This window comes from Pteropus alecto, unplaced genomic scaffold (genome assembly GCF_000325575.1).
Source record: "Pteropus alecto unplaced genomic scaffold, ASM32557v1 scaffold123, whole genome shotgun sequence".
NCBI classification, from domain to species: Eukaryota; Metazoa; Chordata; class Mammalia; order Chiroptera; family Pteropodidae; genus Pteropus; species Pteropus alecto.
The window spans coordinates 824,309-840,294 of record NW_006433950.1 but is presented as its reverse complement, the minus strand read 5'-3'; the positions used below and the strand labels follow the sequence as shown (position 1 = coordinate 840,294).

The 15,986-nt window shown below is 47.6% G+C and overlaps 1 protein-coding gene across 2 annotated transcripts in view; it reads left to right on the top strand.

Moving 5' to 3' along the window:
• The first annotated feature begins 1,178 nt into the window (after positions 1–1,178).
• NETO2 (neuropilin and tolloid like 2) overlaps positions 1,179–15,986 on the top strand; it is a 23,992-nt gene continuing 9,184 nt past the window's right edge. Inside the window, exons 1-6 of one of the 2 annotated variants that reach the window (XM_025044622.1) lie at positions 1,179–1,235; positions 3,748–3,888; positions 4,491–4,739; positions 8,251–8,295; positions 8,378–8,505; positions 12,274–12,502. In XM_025044622.1, the coding sequence (XP_024900390.1) occupies positions 4,667–4,739; positions 8,251–8,295; positions 8,378–8,505; positions 12,274–12,502 (475 nt within the window). In that variant the 5' untranslated portion in view covers positions 1,179–1,235; positions 3,748–3,888; positions 4,491–4,666. Of the gene's footprint in view, positions 1,236–3,747; positions 3,889–4,490; positions 4,740–8,250; positions 8,296–8,377; positions 8,506–12,273; positions 12,503–15,986 lie in introns of those variants that run through there. The other variant, XM_025044623.1, reaches the window with a different exon arrangement.

The window sequence follows — 15,986 nt, the reverse complement described above, 5'->3', positions numbered from 1 at the left end:
TCCTGGGCCGAGGCCTCCGAGGTCCAAGCAGACGGTACTTTGTTTGTCTGACTTTGGCCTTGCTCTCTTCCTCGTAGCCGCGGGCGGAGTGGGCGGCCCCCGTCTCAGCTTCCTTGTGCGTTGTGTGTGACCCTTCAGTGCCTCTTCACCTCGTGCTGGACGTTGGCCACCTGTGACAGCAGACCGATTCCCTGAGGGTGGTGGTTTATCTTCACGTCTGTCATTTAGCAGCGTGCCTAGCACTTTAAAAGTGCCCTGTCCATCACAGCGTTGAATCTCGGCGACGGCCGCACGAGGTCGGTGCTATTTGCCACACCCCCGTTTTGCACTCGAAGTAAACTGAGCTCAGAGGCCCCACGATGGCACACGGCAAACGGCAAACCGCGTGCCCAGCCCGGACCCGGCCAGCGCCGCTCTGCGTTTTTCCCGCCGTTCGCTTGCTGACCCAGTGGGCGCTGGGGACTCTGGTCCACTCAGGGCCAGTTCGGGGCTTTGGGGCAGCAGGAAAGTGGAAGACACCAATGCACCATCCATAAAAATAAGAGGCTTAGGAGAATCTTCAAGATGTAAAACAATTCAGTGTGTTGATTGGGTCTTAGAAATGTCCAGCTTGGGGTTTTGGGGCGGTGAGTGTAGAGGGAGCATCATTTTCTAACTGTGCAGCGTCTGTAGCACAGGACGCAGCTAGCACAGCCGTGGAACGCCCTGGATCGGTTTCTGGGACACTGCTGCCCCCTTACTTCCATCTTTATTACAAGTGCTCACAAAAGTCGGATAACGTAATTGAATTTTTACTGACACATGCAGTGCAGGGCTAGCCATTCGCATGTCAACTCTTTGAGACGGAGTACAGCACACGTAAGCATGATCGGGGTCAGCAAAATGTGTTGCAAAAAAAGGTGTCCTTTAGTCCATCTTAAATCGAAAAAATGCTTTAAGTGCCACGTACTACTAGGGCTTATATAAATGAGTGTGATATCAATTGTGTGTTTTCTTGGGTCGTCCTGGTTGTCAAATAGTTCACCTGAATGTAACATTTAACCCTTAAAAGTCTATAGAGTGAATGTTAGCAACACGGAGTGGTTCGATTCATTTTTTTTCGGTCATCTGATTTTTCTAGTAAACTTAGTAAAACATAGATTCAGTGTTTTAACGTCTCTTTTCTGTTATTTCTCTAGTGCTGTTAGTAACGGTGCTGGTCGTGGAAGGGATCGCCGTGGCCCAGAAGACCCAAGGTGAGTCACGCCACGTGTGCAGGGTGGAGGAGGCTTATCTGAAAGGGTTACAGCTTCAGGGGGCTGTTTCCATAGTCCCTCTGCCGTGTTCCAGTGACCTAAGGCTTCCTGTCTTCCTGTCGGCCTCGATGTAACTGGGTTCAGCTGCAGTTAACGCGAGTCAATTGTCGACATAAAGTCCTGCCTCAATAAATTTTAAAAATTGGCAGCACTAGTAGCTCCTGACTAACACACGCGTGCTGCCTCAATAAATTTTAAAAATTGGCAGCACTAGTGGCTCCTAACACACACGTGCACACGCGCACGTGCACACACACACACACACACACTACAGATTTTGTCCGAAAATTAAATGAGATTTATGCTTTATCACGAAGCAAAAATAAAAATCCATTTTTCCAGTGTAGACAAATGAAACATTTCCGTCAGCATCTCATTCAGCGCCCCCGGACCTGTCCTGATTGTCCGTTTGTGGCAGAAGATCAGCTAGTATGATTTTTGAACCAGATTTTCATGTCCGACTTGAGCACATTTCTTACACGACCTGATCCGTCTTTATTTTCCTCAGAGTTATACGTGCACGTGACAGAGGTCCAGGCACTCTAAAAAGTCAGGAAAACGCAGGCCCCCGCCCTGCCGGACGCCCCCGGACCTGTCCTGATTGTCCGTTTGTGGCAGAAGATCAGCTAGTATGATTTTTGAACCAGATTTTCATGTCCGACTTGAGCACATTTCTTACACGACCTGATCCGTCTTTATTTTCCTCAGAGTTATACGTGCACGTGACAGAGGTCCAGGCACTCTAAAAAGTCGGGGAAACCCACGCCCCCGCCCTGCCCGACCCCGCTCCCAGCTCCCTGGGGATCCCTGCTCCCAGCTCCCTGGGGATCCCCGCTCCCAGCTCCCTGGGGATCCCCGCTCCCAGCTGACCGTTTGGTGTCTGTGTCCCCACTTCGCTCTCACTGACTCGCTTCCTGTCACCGCTTAGTCACTTCCCATTCAAGTGTCCGCGAGGCTTTCCCACCGCGGGAGGTGAGGATTCGGCCCGCCGTGCACTCGCTCACCCTCCACCCCAGCCGCCACTCCATTTGGGACAGTTACGTCCTGAGTCTGGTTCCATCCGTGTTTGGGATTCACGTTAGGATTTCTGCTGAGCCTTTTCAATGCGAAAAGTTTGTGTTTCCGCTTGGAAAGTTCTCCTGTCCCTTGTCCTCTTCGTCCCCGCTGCGGCGTGCGAGGGCCGGAGTGGGCGGCGTGGACGAATGCCCGGGACTGCCCTGCAGCTTCTCGTGCGACAGGCCGCAGGCCACTCCGCCCGTGCTCAGGCCTCGGTCTGCAACCCTCCGTTCTCAGCTCTCCACTCAGTCCTTCATTTCTGTTTTGAGGAGCTTCCCTTTTTCCTTGGGGTGGTTTTTAAGTGTCCTTGTACCCAAGTTCTTATTTCGTGGATAGACTCTCTTTTTCCCTGAGGAGATGAAACGATAGTTTTGTTTTGGATGTCGCTTGTGTTTACAAGGGGGACATTCGACTCCGACCACTCACCGTCCGCGAGGCGGGGCTGCTGGCTGTGGCCCCACTGCCGAGGGGCCCGACACAGGCGAACCCCTTTGTCTGCATCGTCGGGTCTTTTTCTTCGGGCTCACTAGATTCCCCAGAGAAGCTTTCCGTCTCCTGCCACGAGACACCCCCCGCCCCCCACCTGACCAGGAGACCTCCCGGGAGTTGCGGGGGGCGGGGTCGTCGTGAGGTTCTTCAGTGTCACCCAGTCTCCCTGTTCTCAGGCCGGCGTCTGCACCCTCAGCTGTGCCCCGCTTTCTCTTCTCCAAGGGAAGAATCTCGTTTCCGATACAGGGACGGAGCAGCAGCGACAAGAATCCGCGGGGTCGGGAGGGCATCAGGACCGAAATCGATTCTAAATCGGGGTTGAAGCAAGACTCACCTCTCTAAAAGCCAGTGTCACTGCCAGGACCCCAGCCCGCCTCCTGGGACTGCGGGTCGTCGCCGTCGAGTGGTGCCAGCTGCCTCTTCGTCCTCGGAGGCTTCTGTCCTTTATAAAAGCTGCTCCTCTCCTGTTGGCGAAGCGGACTCCGGGGAGGAGCGCAGCCAGACGTGCGTGTCGCGTCTGCAGCCGCCCGGGAGACGCCCCCGTGCGGCCCGTGACTCTTAACTTGACTTTCGTCTTGAACTAGGGCAGAGACGTGCCGTAGCCGAGACGAACTGCTGCGACCCTTTTCATTTTATGTCACAGCCGAGTTTCACGCGGTTTTCCTGACGCCTGATTCTCCCCCTCGGTTTGGCCCCTGTGAGCCGGGCGCCTCGTGTCCCCGCTCTCCGGCGGCATCCCCCGGTCGCGGCCTCGTCACGCATGTGCGTGCGAGCGTGTGTGCGTGTAGCGTGTGTGCATGTAGCGTGTGCGCGTGTAGCAGAGCGGGCAGTTCTTGGGGGAGCTGGGGAAAGAGGATGCTGTTCTCTGTTGTCGTCACGAACGTTTTAAATGCTGTCTTCTCCTCAGATGGACAAAACATCGGAATCAAGCACGTTCCTACGACCCAGTGTGGCATCTGGGTTCGAACCAGCAATGGGGGACATTTCGCTTCGCCTAATTACCCCGACTCGTACCCGCCGAACAAGGAGTGTATCTACATTTTGGAAGGTATCTGACCAATTTCTGTCTTCTACCGAATGAAGTCTAAAACTAAACGCTTCGGTAAAGTTTCCCGTTGTAACCCATTCGAACAGAATTAAACGTGTATTTGAATTAAACTCCAGTAATTATAAATATCTTTGAATATTGAACACAAGATGTAATGGTTGAAATACTATCGGGATTCTGAATCTCCTGAGACGTAATTCAACGAGATGCACCAGGAGGTACGAGAAGTTTCTCCGAGAAGACACTTAAGCTAACTGGCGTCCCTCGCGGGGCAGCATGAGAACGCGTGTCCATAGCTGCTCTGGTCGATCCTTTCGTGTCTTATTTTTCTGTTCGCCATGATACCCCGTATCTCACGAACCAAGCATTAGCTTCTCCACCCTAACGGGAACCCGTTAAGTCCACTGAACTCATTTGATAAGTAGCCTGGGCGGAGGGGACGGTGACGCTGGGTCCGCAGAGCAGCGTTGTCGTTATTATTCGTGTGACCTGTGACATTCCTCGTGCACGTGACATAAAGCGCTCTCATGGTGGCGCCCATTACGAACCGTCAGCCCTGGTCTCGTTGGTGTCGCCCTCATTTGCTTACTCTTCCCTTCTAGCTGCTCCGCGTCAAAGAGTAGAGTTGACCTTCGACGAACATTTTTACATAGAACCATCATTCGAATGTCGCTTCGACCACCTGGAAATTCGAGACGGGCCGTTCGGCTTCTCCCCACTCATAGATCGCTTCTGCGGCGTGAAGAGCCCCCCGTTAATTAGATCCACGGGGAGGTTCATGTGGGTTAAGTTCAGTTCTGACGAAGAACTTGAAGGACTGGGATTTCGAGCAAAATATTCATTTATTCCAGGTAACGCAATTGCCTTATTCAGTGGTTAGGCCTCGCTCTGATGGTAGAATCTGAAGGCTGGAAAAGAGATAATTCAGTCACGTTAACCCTTTAAGACATGGAAACACAAGACACACAAGGTATCGTTCCTGTATTCAAAGAGTTACAAACTAACAAGATGAAAAAGCAACGTAGTATAACTTAGTTTTCAGTCCTTTTGCTTTTATTTATCTTTTCATGCAAGAAATTTGTTAATTGAAAAGAATGAAAACAGATCGAAATGAAAAAACATCCATAATCTTACCACCCTATGTATAAAAAACCGTCATGGAGAATTTGGCGTTTATCCCTCAGATGTTTTTCTGTATTTTGTTTGTTTGTTTTACCTGAGAGCATCTTGTACATACAGGTACATTACCTGCTTTATTACCTGCTTTTTGCCTGAACAAAGTCACCTTTTTTTTTCCCCCAATCACTAAACATATTATGGGAATTTTTAAGTGTTGCTTCAATATTTATCTTTTCAATGCCAAAAGGATAACATCTTCAAAAAGTGAAACTTACCTGATAGACTATTTTTTAGAATAGTTTTAAGTTCACAGCAAAACCGAGCAGAAAGTACAGATCCCATGTACCCCTTAACCCGCACCACACACGGCCGCCTCCAAATCAACGCCCCCTCCCCTCCCCAGGTGGTCCATTAGCTCCTGTCGATGAATCTGTCGACACATCACGATCTCCCAGAGTCCGCAGTGTACGTCAGGGTTCACTCTTGGCATCGTACGTTTCCATGGGTTTGGACAAACGTATAACGACATGTATCCATCATGACATCATCACACAGTATTTCTAGTGCCCTAAAAACCGTCTGTGCTCACCCGTTCACCCCTCCTGCCCCGACCCCTGGCAGCCGCTGATCTTTTCACTGTCTCCATAGTTCTGCCTTTTCCAGAATATCGTAGAGTTGGAATCATACAGTACGTAGCCTTTTCAGCCCGGCTTCTTTCACTCGCTAATATGCATTTAAGGTTCTTCCATGTTTTTTCGTGGCTCAGAACTCATTTCTTTTTAACACTAAATAACATTCCATTGTCTTGGTGTCCCTCAGTCTGTTGATCCATTCTATTGAAGAGTATCTTGGCTGCTTCCGAGTTTTAGCCATTACGAATAAACCTGCTATAAGCATCCACATGCACATTTTTGTGTGGAGAAGTTTTTAACTCATTTGGGTAAATAATCAAGGAGCACAACCGATGGATCATAGTGAAATTTATTTGTCATTTTTGTGTGAATGGATGGTGATGGTTGCACAGCATCGTGAAATGTACTTAATGCCACTGAATTGTACACTGAGAAATGTGTAAAAGGGTAAATGTTACGTTATATATATTTTACTACAATAAAAATAAATTTTAAAAAATTACAAACAGGTGTCTCAAAAAACCTTAATTGGAAAGTCCAGATAGGACCTATATATACCAAATTGCCAAAAGGAAAACAAATTGCTAGTCTAAAACGTCTCAGAATCTTTAATAAGACTAAAACCTATTTTAATGCAGTTGTTGTATATAATTGGGTGCTCAATTCTTGTTAAAATGGTTTTCAACTCCAGATATTTTGTCATGCTTATTAAATTACATATTGAAAAAAGTAGAGGGGTGATTTTTAGCTTAATTTAGAAAACATCTCAGAGACGATTCTTTAACTTAGTGAACTAAACCCAGCTAGGGGAGCAATTAATTACTTTTGAGATCTTTTGCGGAGAAGTTTAAACCTTAAACGGCATTGGAGTACAAGTCACAGGAGCTCTCTGACAGATGAGTCAGAATTTCTTCATATGTAGGCAGAAACTCTAGGACACTGCCATTGCTGCATTAAAACTTCCAGAATTCTCCGTTACTTACAGGAAGTAGCAATCCATTAAGAGCCTCCGCCTCAACCAGTATCACTAGGAGCTTAGAGAATTTCATTGAAAAAAATACTAATTTCTCATCATCGTTAATAGGTTTCTTCCAGATTTACCAGTTCCTAAACAATTTATAAATATGATTTTAAATAACTAAACACAGCCGTAATTTAGCTAATTATGCATTGCCTGTTTATTTTGACATTTCTTTTAGTGCTAAAATTGGGGAATTCTCACCTACATTATAAGGACAGCACGATAGAGTAAGAAAAACTGTCTAGAGAATTAAAATCCAGCCCCGGCTTTGCTGTTATATCATCTAAGAAAATACAATCTCTCTGATTCAGTTACCTCATTTATGAAATGGAATATTATGTAATCCTCCTGACATGACTTTCATTGGCATAATATTAAATGTGATGTATATTAACAACTGAAGTTCTATAAAATGCAAATGTAGGGTAATACAGTCTAGGAATCCTAAGCATTTTACTATAATTTGTCTATAGTTTAACTATAAGCCATATCAAGTTGCTTTCATGATACAGCTAATAGAGCTAATTCTTACTCTGTTCAGAATAAGAACCTTTCCATAGAAAGTTGCCTGATTTTGTTTTTTAATATTTAAAAACATTATTCAAATAATTAAGAGCATTGTTTTTTAATATCTGTTTTTTCTTTCAGGTAATCTAAACTCATTTGCAAAGATCCGATTCATGTATAAGATTTTGTAACGTATCTTTTTGACAGGAAAGTACCTTTTACTTCCATTAATTCATTTAGTTCATAAAAATCAAACAACCCCCAATTTATTTAAATCGCTTATTTTGATAAAAACTTTTGGTTCTCAGTCTTCTGTGAACTACTTCACAGGGCAGAAGAGTCTGTGTATCACCTCGTCTTCCCCTGCCCTTGTGAAAAAACCCTCACTAGCTGCTACTGTTTTTTGCGTGTGTGGGGTAAATTTTATACGACATAAAATACATCATTTCAACCCTTTTTAAGTGGCATTAAGTACGTTCACGGTGTGGTGCGACCATCGCCACCTTCCACCTCCAGAATGTCTTGGCCGTCCCAACCGGACACTGTCCGTTAAGCGCTAGCTCCTTGTTCCCGCCCGTCCAGCCTGGTCCTCACTGTCTCTGAATTTGACTGTTCTAGTTATTTCACATGAGTGGGATCCTACAGTATTTGTCCTTTAGTGTCTGGCTTGTTTGAAACACTCAGCGTGTTTCAGGTTCATCCATGCTGTAGCGTATGTTAGAATTCCATTCCTTTTTAAGGCTGAGTAAGACTCCTTTGTGTTGTGTATATCACATTTTGCTATCCTATCCGTCCGTCAGTGGACTAGCTACTGCTTTGACAGGATCCTGAGTTTTCAGGTAGCATAAATAAGTTATTAATGCATGCTGGGATCAAAAGCGTAAACACTATCATTTTAAAAACTTTGATCCTGTAAGTGAGCACCTGCGTATGCTTGTCAGTAACCGGTGGTCTATAGTCCACGCCCGTGGAAGTGTTCTTGTGCATCGTTATTAAACGTAGCATCAGACATAAGATGTTAAGTCGCAAAGGGACTCAAGATATCGCAGAATGCCAATGACTTTCTTCTTTTTTCTGTTGCAGATCCAGACTTTACGTACCTAGGAGGTATTTTAAATCCCATCCCAGGTTTAGTATATTACCTGTCTTCCTCGTGGCGTTTTTGATCGGTCTTCTTTTCCTTTGAACGTATTTCATCCATTCTTTCTAGATTGCCAGTTTGAGCTCTCGGGAGCCGATGGGATAGTACGCTCTAGTCAGGTAGAACAAGAAGAAAAGACGAAGCCTGGCCAAGCCGTCGATTGCATATGGACAATCAAAGCTACTCCGAAAGCTAAGGTATAAATAACTCCGTGTCGAGTCCCTTCAGAGAAGAACATGAGATGTGATTTGTAAAATATGTCATTTTGATTTATGCTCCTACTTACTGATTACATAAGCCGCTGTTACAACTTTTTAAATTTCTCTTATTGCATTCACGTTAGTCACCTCCCAGGATCTCAACACTGTGATGGCTAAATAGGCTACAGTGTACATTTTATCCCGACTCTTATTTTAAGAATCTTAAGATTCTTAAAATCTGCATGTTCCTAATCGAAGAGTGCAGGTATTGATTGGTATGACTGCAAATTTATAAAAACATTTTTATGATGAGGAAAAATGGGTCACAAGAAGTTAAAGAATCTTGTCAAAACATCTCGGTCACAGCAGTGTCAAAACCCCGGCGCCAGCACGTTGAGTCTCAGTTCTGTGCTGGCCGCGTCATCTGTCCTCTCTGCTCGTCGAGCTTTCGGCCGACAGTACTGCGGGGAAGGATGTTTTAAATAACTGACAGATTGAGACTGGGTGCTCACTACTTCTGCTCTTTGCTTTGAATTCGTACTTTCAACAGAGTTAAAATTATATTCCATGTGCATATATGTAAGAAGAGAAAAGAGGAAAAGCGAGGGAAACAGACCTTTAAAAAATTACGAACACCCAGTTAACAGTTACAGTAATGTGACGGATTCGATAAAAAGGAGGTCATTCTTGCAGAATCGAAATGAAGACAGAGAACTGTAAACCAGAGCAGTAAACTGAACACTGAAATCGACGGCACAGATGCCATCAGACATGGAGACACGGGGACCGGTGGACGTGGCAGAAGCGTGGTGTCTCAGCCACGCGACACAGACGCAGAAAGGTCTGGGGTTCACGTCACCTTTGCGGAATCCCCCACACAGAGCCTCAAATGGAGACGATTGTTATGCGAGGCGAGAAAAAATACTCCGCTAGCACAGGTGTTTGGTCAATTCTTGAACATGTTCTTAGGCAGAGCATCCTCTGACAGAATGCAGTTCAATCAGGAACCAGCAACCACAGGTAACTTTGAAACACCGTATGTTTGGAAAGTTAATAATACACCACTTAGTGATTGATAGGTCAGAGAAGAAATCGGTTGGAAATCGAACATGTTTAAAACTCGATAAAACAAAGTACTACATCTCGAAATGTGTGGGATGCGGCTAAACTAGTAACAACATCCAGGCAGAACCTCCACCTGCAAAAAATTACGACCCGCTGAAGGCTCAGATGGTTAGCATTTTTTAGCAATAAAGCACTTTTTAATTAAGGTGTGTACATTGTGTATATAGACATAATTCTCTCGCACACTTGATAGACGACAGTATAGTATAAACAGAACTTGTGCGGGCACTGGGAAACCAAAACATTTGTAATACTCGCTTTATCTCAGTCCTCGCTTCGTGGGCACTGGTCCGGAACTTTTTCTGGGGAGCTCAGCAAGCTCATTCCAAAATTCACATGGACGATGAAGGATCCGGGAGAACCTGACCATTTTGAATAAAAACAAAGCGAGGATACTTACTCTCCAAGCGAAAAGCGTGGTGGTTGGACTACTGTAGGCAGGTGTCACTCGGATATACAAACTAGTAAAACCGAATAACGTATGTGCACACGAGCGGGAGCTCGGCATCTCACCGACGTAGCGCGTTGCGGGTGGGAAGGAGATGCCTGATCATCGGCACGACGGTTGGCTAGTGACATTAGACCCTGCCTTACGCTTGACGCGCGCTCAATTCTCAAAGGTTAAAACTAAAACCCGTATAAGAAAATACAGTACAGTCCTATGACTTTTGGTTAGGAACCAGTTTTATTCAAATCAAACACAGACGACGCAAAGTGTCCACCACAAAAGTGAAATTCATCGATTTTACTATATTGAAATAAGCTCAGCCTCCAAAATCAGCCAAGTCGGAGGAAGCCCACGACGGCTTATTTCTCTTAGTTTACGACAACTGAAAATTCTGAATAGACTACAAAAAAGCAGTATGAGAGAATTCTGAAAAGGAAGTCAAAACCTGAAATTTGGTTTTTTCCTTCTTTGTCTCCTGGGCTGATTTCTGGAGCTCATATCAGGATCAGGTAGCAGGAGCTCACAGAAAGCAGAGCGCTAACAAAAGGACCCCTCCAAACAGCGAGGGGGGGGTCCCCGGACTTGCTTCCCCCGTCCACCAGCTCAGCCAGCGTCAGCCGCGGTCACAGATTCAGTGTAGCAGTCAGCACTGAGACCCCAGGAGAAACCCCAGTTTTTCAGTAGTGGAACGGGGGAGAGGCGATGTAGATGGCTGGAGTTTTTCGAGGACCCCCATTATTTTTTCTCCGTCTCTCAGTCTCTCCGAACTCCAAGCAGATTAGGAGGCCAGAGCTTTGAGTGAAGTTGAACTTTCTGGGCACCAGAGGGGCCGGGAAGAGGAATCCATGTCACCCAGGAGACCGGAGGGAAGCCATGGAGAAGGGGGAGCCCGGGACGGGGCTAAGTCCCGAGCTGCGTGCACAGGAAACACAGCGAAGGCACCGACACCCAAACGACAGGAGAAACTGCCGCCTGCCTCCCTGAGTGGGGACGCCCTGTGCAAGCCCACCCGGCGCTGGCATCGCCCCCACTGCCCGCACGAGTGTCACGCTGTCCGCACCTACCTGGGCGGGCCGCCGGCCGAGACGGAACACGCCAATGAAAAGTGCCGCTCACCAGGGTTTGCGACAGGACCCGGAGTCTCACAATGTTAGGTTCAGAATGTCCAGGATATAATACATTATATAGAACGAACCGAGGAAATACGATTAATTCCGAAAGGGAAAAAATAATAATAATCAATGGATCCCAGCCATGGCAGGGCCCAGCTGGAGGAATGATCAGATTTTTTAAAGTAGCAGCTCATCCAGGCTCCGCGAGGAAGAGGTGGATAGTCCTGAAATGGCTGGAAACAGAGGCCTTGGCGGAGAAATAGAAACTATAAAAAAGAAGCAAGTAAGAACTCTGGAACTAAAAATGGAAAACATAATGTCTGCAGATTTGAGCAAAATATTCACCGTGTGGGCCCAGTGGGGGAGCAGAGATGCAGAGGAAGAGCCACCGTCGGCGTGAGGAAGACGCCGTGGAAGCTTCGGTCTGAAGCACCGAGAAGATGAGACCGAAAACACACGGGCCTCGGGGGCCCGCGGGGCGATGTCGGGAAGGCTAAAGTGGTTGATGGGGGAAGAGCTTAAAACCGCGCAGGTATGTCGGGGGGAGACCGTGGGTAAACCAGCGACAGGACATCGTGGGGACGAAGAGCCACGTGCAAGATGAAGACAGCTGGACGTGCCACCGCAACAGCAGGCACGCGCACCTTACAGGTAAACTTCGGCTTGAAAACGCGAAGAAAAATTGAAAAGGAACTCGCCAGTTAATCACGATGACTCTGAGAGTAATAAAATTGTGAGTGACCGTTTTATTTGCCCAATGCGTCAGGACCGTGAGACTGCTATTATAATAAGGAAAATACATACGATGGTTACGCCTCACAGAGCACGAAGTTTCTTCTGTTTAGAGACAAAACGCAAACTTCAGGCTCCTTCGTGCTCGGTGCCATAATGGGGACAACCAAAGAAACAGACTATTAGTCCTAGTTTTTTTTACTGCGTAGGCACCGGTCTTCTGTCTGCTGTTTTCCCGTAAGCTGTCATAGCTCAATTCGGTCTCCCGTGTTGCTGGATAATAGAACTGGAAATTGCAAATCACTGTGTCTCTTTAAACCCGTGTTTGTCTTGGTTTCGATGTTGCAGATCTATCTGAGGTTCCTGGATTACCAAATGGAGCACTCCAACGAATGCAAGAGGAACTTTGTCGCCGTGTACGACGGAAGCAGTTCCATTGAGAACCTGAAGGCCAAGTTTTGCAGCACGGTGGCCAATGACGTGACGCTGAAAACCGGGGTGGGGGTCATCCGGATGTGGGCCGATGAAGGCAGCCGGCTGAGCAGGTTCAGGATGCTCTTCACGTCCTTCGTGGAGCGTAAGCACACCCTACCCTGCCCTTCCCGCGGCGCCCGGGTCACACGCGTGACGTTCCCGCAGGATGCGATCGTGGCGCGTTTGCTTTTGACAAGACTGCAGGTCCCAGGGTGTACAGTAACTGAGTCTTAGTCCCTCTTCTCGAGGAACCGGCTGTCCTGGGTGACAAAAAACCACGTTAATGCATAAATCACGGCACTGCCTTGTTACCAAGGTGTGTGCCGAGGACGGGGACCACAGGAAGCGGAGCCTTCTCAAGGTTTCAAACTTAAAAATAATCATCACTCGTAGGAATTGAGCTCAATGAATAGTTACGAGTCCACTAAACCATGATCGCCAAAGATTTAGATCGTTTTTTTTTGGGGGGGGGGCGGTTTGTTTGTTTGTTTTGACTTTTTATTTTTAAATAATTTAAGCTTCTGGAAAGTTGTAAAAACCGTACAGATGTGATATCGTTAACCGACCAAGAGACCTCGTTCACACGTCACTGGTTTTCCCAGGAGCGTCCCTGTCCGACCTGGGGCCACACGCTGCATCTGCTTGTCACGTCTCCTCCACCCGCGACACTTCCGTGTGGCAGGGCCTCAGGGAGAGCCGGCCGGTTATTTGGTAGAACGTGCATCGGTTTAGGCTGGTCCGGCGCGTCCTCACGGACTGAACAGGGGCTGTGCATTTCTGTCTGGAACACACAGAACCTCGGCCGGAGCCTCTGGGTGCCCCGCTCAGGAGGGAGGGCACGCGGGGACCTGCCGGGCCCTGCCTTCGAGCGCTGTGCTGTCACCAGGGGTCTCCACCCTGAAGTCACTCCTTTGTTCCTTTCTGATTAACGGGTCCCCTCGAGACCGTGCAGATGTCCTTCTGCTCGCTAGTTTTCACCTCCGTCAGTGGCTCCCGCCTGTGAAGGTTGTCGCCGGGGCGTTTGTCCGAAGGCCGCATCCGTTGCCATCTTTCCTTCTGCACTCTTGTCATTCTGCTGCGAGGAGGAGCTCGTCCTTTGTCCCTCGCATGTTTGTTCGGTTATTTGTACCAGCACGAGCTCGCGGCTGTCTATTTTATCCCATTGCTATACTTGCCGTATTCACGTAAATTATTTTATTCCACGATGCCCCCACTGTTCTGTGGCTCCGAGTCCCAGCCACGGCCGCGGGGCCCTCCGCCCAGCCGCCCCCCGTTCCAGCGCGCCGTTCTCGGTGTTTTTAGTCAGTCCCTCGCTTCTGTTGCCATGTGAACAGGCTCGACCTGTGTCGGGCCCGCCCCGGCCCCTCCTGTCTCGCAGTGAGAAACCCGGTGTAATACACTGAGGACCCGGTGTATTTATCCGTCGAATCCTGGTTCACGCATAAGGTACTTTTATGTCTTTGCCTTGCTTTGAGTGGCATATTCAAGAAATCACTGCCAAAGACAAGGTCGTGAAGCTTTTTGTCCTGCGCTTTCTTCTAAGGGTTTTATGGTTTCAGCTCTTACGTTTAGGTCTTTGACCCATTTCAAGTTATTTTTTTAATATGGTGAAAGGGACGGGTCCAGCTTCATTCTTTCGCATGTGGATGTCCAGTTTTCCCACGACCTTTTGTTGAAATGACCGTCCTTACCCGCTGACCGGGCTTGGCACCTTGTCCTAAGTCAGTCGACCTCATATGTGAGGGTTTATCTGAGGACTTCTGTCCTAGTCCATGGTCTTGGTGTCTGTCCTCACGCCACCGCCACCTGTGTGGTTACCAAAGCTTCGTGGTGAGTTTTGAAACCGCGAAGAGTGAGTCCTCCAGCTTTCGCAAGATAGTTCAAGCCATGGTCGTAGTGACCACGTCCAGGATTTATCATATCTGAACTCTTCAGTTATCGTCGTAAAGGACTTTGGGAGACGCTGGGTGGTCCCTTGGGTTAGGAAGCCGATCGAGCCAGCCAGCCTTCCTGCCCTCCAGTCCCTATTAGCATTTATCATACAAGGTGCTGTGTTTGCTGTGAAGATACGAAAAAAAATCGGGAGAAACAGTCCCTGTCCTGAAGGATCTCATAGTCACCTAAGCAAGGTGATATGTATGCAAATGAGGCAGATACAAGCTTGACTGAGACAAAGGCCATTTGGGACAGAAAATAGTGCTTTTTCGAAAATTAAATATCTGTTACTTCTAGCAGGCAGTATCAGTGATGGCCCAGGTGGTCCTGGAAGGGAGGCCCTTTGAGTTTATCCTTGCGGGTGAGAAGATTCTAGAAGGTAGACATGTTCATCGAGGTTTTTATTACAAGCAGAGGCAACAGAATGAACAGAGGCATGGACCAGAGCTTATTGGGGGCACAAAAAGTAGCGGAAAGAAAGGGGCACAGAGAAATGAGGCGGGAAAGGTAGGGTACGGCTCCAATGTAAAGGCCTTTGAATTAAAGACTAGATTTAGACTTTACGTCACAGGCATTGGGGAGTTGTGAAGGGTTTTGTGCTACAAAGTGACATAACCAGCGCGGTGTTGGGGTGCGGAGGCCAACCTGGAGGTCACCTCCATGTCAAGGCTGGGACCAGAGCAGTGACACGGGTTCGAGGGCTGTGGACGCAGAATCAGAAAGACGTGGTGACTCAGCAAGACGAAAAGCATCAGAGAATGAGTCACAGAGGCCTGCAGTTTGGGGTCTGACTGACTTGGAAAATGGAAGTTTTCTGTGAGTAAACTTTTCCTCTGGTTGCCTCATGGATATAACCTCAGTTTGTTTTTATAAAAAAAAAAATTTTTTTTTGAGAACTCGCCAGACTTGCAAAATGAAAAACAACTGTACAAAGGTCTTGGCTGTTTCAGATAACTACACATCAGTGCTTGATGTAGAAACGGGGTTGGCAAGAAAGCCTTGCAGCCTCTGGCTATTTTTCCATGGATTTGTCACCAGCATCTACACCTGCGCTTCCCAGCGTGGTGTCCATCGGCCGCACGTAGCTGTTGGCACATATAATACGACCAGTGTAAACTGAAATGTGCTGTGACTATAAAACCACATCGCAGATTTCGGGGACTTGGTGTGAAATCAGGAATGTAAGTGACCTCGTTAACAGTGTTTCATGGACGCACCTCGGAGGCTTTGCAGGTTTTGTGCCGGACCACACCCGTGAGTGAAGCGAGCCGCACGTTGTTCGGTCGCCCAGTGCATGTGACAGTTGTGTTTACACTACGCTGCAGTCGATTAAGTGTGCAGTAGTGTTGTCAAAAAAAAACCAGCGTGCACACCTTAATTTGAAAGAACTTTCTCGCTAAAAAACGCCACCCATCACCTGAGCCTCGGCGAGCCACACCATTGTGCTGGTGCGGGTCCGGCCCCGCCGCTCATGGCCGCTGCCCGGCCGGGGCCATTACTACTCTCTGTCCTAAATCTTAATCTAGGATAAGTTCCCCTAAATTGTGTTTCCTCAGTGTCCAGTAATATAAATTGTACAACCATTAGACTGCAATCAGAAACCCAGATAGGTTTCCAGGGGTCAGGTTCCAAAGGTTATATTGACGTGTTTG